This window comes from Vigna radiata, chromosome 6 (assembly GCF_000741045.1).
Source record: "Vigna radiata var. radiata cultivar VC1973A chromosome 6, Vradiata_ver6, whole genome shotgun sequence".
Classification (NCBI taxonomy): Eukaryota; Viridiplantae; Streptophyta; class Magnoliopsida; order Fabales; family Fabaceae; genus Vigna; species Vigna radiata.
The window spans coordinates 20,199,398-20,205,961 of record NC_028356.1 but is presented as its reverse complement, the minus strand read 5'-3'; the positions used below and the strand labels follow the sequence as shown (position 1 = coordinate 20,205,961).

At 31.3% G+C, this 6,564-nt stretch overlaps 2 protein-coding genes across 11 annotated transcripts in view; both read left to right on the top strand.

Moving 5' to 3' along the window:
* LOC106765218 (rust resistance kinase Lr10) lies at positions 1-3,219 on the top strand (the record flags this gene model as incomplete). Its single annotated transcript, XM_014649756.2, is given in 4 exon segments — positions 1-73; positions 1,012-1,053; positions 1,770-1,793; positions 1,981-3,219. Coding segments are annotated over 4 exon segments (1,317 nt in total), but the record flags the coding sequence as incomplete, so codon positions are not given.
* LOC106765219 (UDP-D-apiose/UDP-D-xylose synthase 1-like) overlaps positions 1-4,124 on the top strand; it is a 9,042-nt gene extending 4,918 nt beyond the window's left edge. For 5 of the 10 annotated variants that reach the window (XR_002668211.1, XR_002668205.1, XR_002668208.1 and 2 more), the window contains one exon: positions 3,803-4,124. The gene's annotated coding sequence lies outside the window, so the exon portion shown is untranslated. Of the gene's footprint in view, positions 1-3,799 lie in introns of all 10 variants that reach the window. The other 5 variants (XR_002668212.1, XR_002668206.1, XR_002668210.1 and 2 more) reach the window with 1 other exon arrangement.
* The last annotated feature ends 2,440 nt before the right edge of the window (positions 4,125-6,564 follow it).

Here is a 6,564-nt window from a genome sequence, read left to right as displayed (position 1 = left end):
ATATGGGACACTTCCGGGAGGCTTGATTGCTCGCTCAACTGCCACAGGTTCCTGTCAATTTTGAGTATATGTGGTAAGAAAGTAAATATATATACTTCATTCAATATATCATCTTTTAAACATGTTTAGTTTAGTCCCCGTTTTTTAAAATGTAATCTTTAGTTCCTAAGTTATAAAAAATATATTAAATGAGTTCTTTTTTTGACTTGAAGTACTGTTTTTAGTTGTTTTTTAACAACTGTTACACCTTTATATTGCTCTGATATGTTTCTTAACAATAACAGCACTTTACATTACTCATTTGATACATTTTTTATAATTTAGGAATCAAAAGTTTATATTTTTAAAAGCGAGGATTAAACTGAAAATCCGCTTGTAACTTAAAAACAAAAAAAGTTTAAACTAATTTCTTTTGACCATTGCGAAATTTAAGATATGAACTCTAATAGATGTACCCTATTTAAATTTAAATTGTATATACCTTTGGTACTATTTATAGATATTTTTTAATTCAAATTATACTGTAATTTAACTAATATATTGTGTTGGATTAATCAAAATATTGTGATCTTAAAAAAATTAAAGATATCATGCTTCTGTGTTCTAATTGAGTGATAATTGACTTTTCATATTATTACAAAGTTGTGATATGGAATTAAATAATAGTTATACTAATTTAGTCAAAATATTACAGTAATTTACATACTAGTAAACATATGAAATAGGTGTAATTTCTGTGGAGGTGTACATTTATCATTTTTTTAATATTTGCTATAGCCCTTTATTATGTAATTATCATTTAAAACATTCAACCTACGTATATTAAATTTTATTCCTTATTCTCTATAGATAATCTTTTTCGTAGACATTTCTAACTTTGTAAACAAAATATTTACGCTTAATTAAATTGATTTTTTCTTTAATTATTGATTTCAATTGAATAAAACTTATCTCTTTTAATTGTTTTGTGATAAAAGGAAGTCGTAGAATGATATTTTGTTTCACTTTCAGATGGCAGGCCAATATGGTACCAGCTTTTATTATATGCAAGAGGTAAGAATTTTTATCATCTAAGTTTGTTTACCTTTGCTTCATTTACATACATATACATAATAGCATGAATGGATTTTATTCTTCCCAACTATCATATTCTTTTCTTTTTTTGGATAATTATCATATTCAATAATGAGCTGTAAAAAACTATATAACTTCCACTTCATTACCTTTGCGTAACAAGAACCAAATTTTATGCTTCACAACTTTCACATTCTATTTTTTCTTTTTCAATAACTATCACAGAACATTATGCACAGTAAAATTATATGTAATTTCTAATTCATTATTCATGTGATAAACTCAATGCACACATGTTAATGGCCAATTATTATTGTAATAATATGCTTTTCTACAACAATTATACGTAGCCAACTCAAACAAGGTTGTTAAAACCAATATCACACTGATCAGTATGAAATTACATTATAAGTAGTCATAAAGTTTTTAGTATCTGCAGTTGTTCCATTAAAGTTACAAGTCCTTGAATACATGTATAGGTACGTGTAGATATTCAATTCTTGGAACAAAATCGTTCGTTGGTGTGTGTGTGTGTAGATATTTCAATTTAGGAAGTGTGTGTCAATTTAGGAATCAAATTGATGTTTTATTTAAATAACGTGATATCTTACTCACTGCATCTCATGTCAACATTATAATCAATCAAACAATTATTTATCATACTATGTATTCACTCAACTGAATTTTTCTTGCAGATACTATTTACACTGCCTGGATAGGTCAGTTGCTCTACTTCTATATATAGTAACCATGCAAATCGTTTTAAATAAATTGGAATTATTATTTACTTTTGATTATATGACAGTTTCTACCACTTTTCTTCATCCAACGTCCAAATATTAACAATTCATTGCACTTGCTCATTACTTATTAAAACATGGTTATTTTTATTATATTGACTTACAGGTCTGGTTGAAACATTAAAAGGACAAAAAGAATTTGATGATTCCGGCAACAGTAAATTAGGTTTAATTATTGGACACTACGTTTTACCATCCTTCTTGGCTGGCAAATTTTTTTTTGGGATGACGTTATTTATTGCACTGTTGATATACAAATGGAAAAGTCGGCATTTGTCCATGTACGAAAATATTGAAAATTACTTGGAACATGCCAATTTGATGCCTATCAGATATTCATACAAGGAAATAAAAAAGATGACCGGAGGTTTCAAGGATAAATTGGGTGAAGGAGGATATGGTTCTGTGTTTAAGGGAAAGTTGTGTAGTGGACCTTCTGTGGCAATAAAAATGTTAGGTAAATCAACAGGTAATGGTCAAGATTTTATTAGTGAAGTTGCAACTATCGGAAGAATTCATCATCAAAATATTGTAAAATTGGTTGGATTTTGTGTTGAAGGATCAAAACGTGCTCTTGTTTACGAATTCATGCCTAATGGATCTTTGGATAAAATTATTTTTTCCAAAGATGGAAATATACATTTAAGTTATGATGAAATATATCATATTTCAATTGGAATAGCTAGAGGGATAGCTTATCTTCATCATGGGTGTGAGATGCAAATCCTGCATTTTGATATCAAACCCCACAACATCTTACTAGATGGAAAGCTCACCCCAAAGGTCTCGGACTTTGGATTGGCAAAATTATATCCAATAGACAATAGCGTTGTCACAATGACAGGAGCAAGAGGAACCATTGGGTATATGGCTCCAGAATTATTTTATAATAACATTGGAAGAATATCTCAGAAGGCTGATGTTTATAGCTTTGGAATGCTTCTTATGGAGATGGCAAATAAAAGGAAAAACCTAAATCCACATGCACAACATTCAAGTCAACTGTATTTTCCTTTTTGGATTTACAAATATATTGGAAAAGAAAAAGATATAGATATTGAAGATGTCAAAGAGGAAGAAAAGGAAGAAGTAAAGAAAATGATTATAGTTGCACTTTGGTGCATAAAATTGAAACCAAATGACCGTCCCACAATGAGTGAAGTAGTTAAAATGCTTGAAGGAGACATTGAAAGCTTGAAAATACCTCCAAAGCCTACTTTATTTCCGGATGAAACAATGTCAAGCGACTTAAGCTTCACTAGTTCTTCTAATTCTTCCACGTAAATTGCAGTTAATCCTTAATAGATTATATAATTTATTGGTTGAATAGTTCTTTTGTTTCATTATTGTGATGTTTTTTTTTTTTATTTTTTTTTTTTTTTTTGTTTTGAATGCTTTAAATTTGTTCTAATTCTTCTTTGTAAATTGCAGTTAATCCTTAATAGATTATATAATTTATTGGTTTAATAGTTCTTTTGTTTCATTATTGTGATGTTCTTTTTTTTTATTTATTTATCCCACNTAATTTTGCTCCTACTGTAAATATAGTTGTATATTAAATACTCTTGTAAATAAATTTATTTTTAAAAGAAAATTTAAATGAGTAATATTAAAATATAATTTTAGAGATTAATTTTGTAAAGATAACTTTTATTTTAGAACTATAAATAAAATATAAAATTATATAAAATTAAACTTAATTTTTTTTTTAAATAATTAACATTTTGTTTAATAATTTTAGAAATTCTCAGATTTTAAACTATGATTTTGCTATCCATTTCATCATAAAGAAATAATTAAATACAATTAAATACCCGCTCTCCTGAATGTATTTTTTTTGCTGTGTGTCTGACTTACTGTTTAGGACAATTATTTTTCATATCTTATTGGTAATATGATTTTTGGTGATAAAGTTTACTTGTCAGTAGGTATCAAACAAAAAAAAGGCTAAGGGTTTGATGATAATGGGATTGCTCCCGGTTCGGTTCTTAACCTTTGTCCACCATCCCTCAAGCATATGAAGTTGTCATGGAGGATGGGAAGTTTTTCTACAAGCAATCAGGAGAACTCCTAACACCATTGCAACATACGAGATCAATTTGATTCAAACTAAGAGACAATGATCAAGTACAAGATAAAGAATCCTTTAATTTGCTTTGTTCTTATTGTAATTATTAGTATTAGAAACATCCAGACTTTAGTTATTACTATGTTTGAGTAATCAGATATTTCAATTTTATAGTATGTGAACTTTATGTGTGAAATTATTAATCTGAGTTTCTTGGGTTTTGTGGCAATATGGAAAAACTTGATTGCACTTTCCTTGGGTGGGTGCTTGTTATTTAGTCAAAGATGAAGTTTCATCGTATTAAAGTTATATGTATTGGATGCGTGAGGTCACCTAATATTTTTTTTTTTATAAAGTTCCAAAGTTACATACAGATAAATCCGTATATAATTTATATACGGATAATCCGTATATAAGCTACGACTGTATTATATACGGATTTTTGTCTGTATATAATCCGTATATAATCAAGTATTATATACGGATTTTGGGTTTTATATATGGATTTTGGCTGTATATAATTCAATTTTTTTCTTGTAGTGGATCTACATTAGTATCATTAAAATTAAGAACTTGAGATGAATTAATAGTACCTGGTTGCTCTTCACGTTGCTCAGTGTCAGAAGTCAAGAACTCAGATTGAATATGTGATCGAGCTCTATCCGTTTCTGTCGAACATGGACTCGTGTTTGGGACGCTCGACTAACTCGTGTTTGGGATAATTGGAATTAACGGACTCGTGTTTGCAGTGGCAGGACTGGCAGTGTCAAACTGACTTGAAATTTGAGATGGTTCGGTTGTTGGCAAGGGTATGAGTGTTGGAAAACTTAGGATAAGATTGAGGGTCAACATGATTTTGTTTCTCCCCCTGAAGCCGAGAGCTTGGATAAAATGATTCTTGTTCATTGAATGTAACATCCATGGTGATGAAATATTTTTTGTGTAAGGGAGAGTAACATTTGTAACCCTTTTGTGTTGGTGAATATCCCACAAATATGCATTTAATTGACTTTGGGTCAAGTTTTCCCTGATTAGATAAGTGGAAAAAAGAGGAACACCCAAAGAATTTTGGAGGGATTCTGGAAACTAATCGATAGGATTGAAATTACTCTTGGAGTGTCTGACATGGTGTTTTGAACTTGAGGACTCTTGAAGGCATTCAGTTGATTAAGTATGCCGAGGTGAGAATAACATCACCCCAATAGAACTTAGGAACATGAGAGGTGAACATGATTGATCGGGCTACTTGTAATAAATGACGTAATTTACGTTCTGCAATGTCGTTTTGTTGAGGTGTGTAAACACATGAACTCGTATTCCATTACATGAGAAGAAATTGCTAAGGTCTTGTTGAAAAATTCTTTTGAATTATCCGAGTGAAAATTGGTTATTTGAGTTTGAAATTGAGTAATAACCATTGAGTGAAACTGCTTGATTATTGATTTGGTTTCGGATTTGGTTTTCATAAGATAAACCCAACATAGACGTGTATGATCGTCAACAAAAATGAGGAACCGCCGAGCTCCATTGATTGAAGAGACTTTGGAGGCTCCCCAAATGTCACAGTGAATTCTTGAAAATGGTTTTGATGCAACATATGGTAATGGAATATAAGATGCACGAGTATGTTTCGACAACTGACACACTTCACAGAAAAAATCATCCACCTTTTTATTAATGAACAAATTTGGAAACAAGTGTTTGAGATACCCAAAATTCAGGTGACCTAATTGATAATGAAAAAGCATAACATTACCAGTTTTATTGGAACAAAAACAACAATGATAAAACGGTGATGATGACTCAGGTGGATGAGAATGATGACTTGGTTTATTTGCAGAAAAATGGTAGAGCCCGTTTATGAGTTTAACACATCCAATCATCGTTCCTGACTCCCGCTCCTGAAACAGACACAAATTGCTTTTAAATACGGTTAAACATTTCAAATCCTTATTTAATTTTGACATTAACAAGAGGTTGCACTTAAGATCAGGAATGTAAAAAACTTGAGTCGTGAGTTTTTCAGAGAGTTTAACAGTTCCAACTCCTTTTATTAGTGACTTGCTTCCATCGGCAATTGTCACAGTGGCAAGTGAGTTACACGAATTCAATGTGGAGAATAGAGACGAGTTACCAATCATATGATCTGACGCTCTAGAATCAATAATCCATGAAAGGTTGTCAGCGGAGGTAAGGAGGGCTTTATGCTTACTCTTTTCATGCATGACAATGTTGGCTTGGACCGAAGATGTGGTGGAATGATTTCCATTGATAAGTCGTTGAAGAATTTCCATTTGTTCCTTGTTGAAGGCAAATGTTCTAACGAAAGCATTGGTAGTGTGATTTGATGAATCTCCTGTGGGTCTGAAAGGTTTCCAGTCTAGTGACTTGCCATGGATTTTCCAACATGTTTCTCGTGAGTGACCCGGATGGTGACAATGATCACAATACGGCCTGCCTTTGTGTGGTCTGTTGTCGATTTAGCCCTTTGCTGCGAAGGTGTTGGAATCAACCGAATTCAACGTTGAGGTTTCGTTTGGCGCTGTTGTAATTTGATCTTTCATCATAACTTTTCTCTGACTCTCCTCGTGACGGATAGCAGAGAAGGCATCACATAAAGAG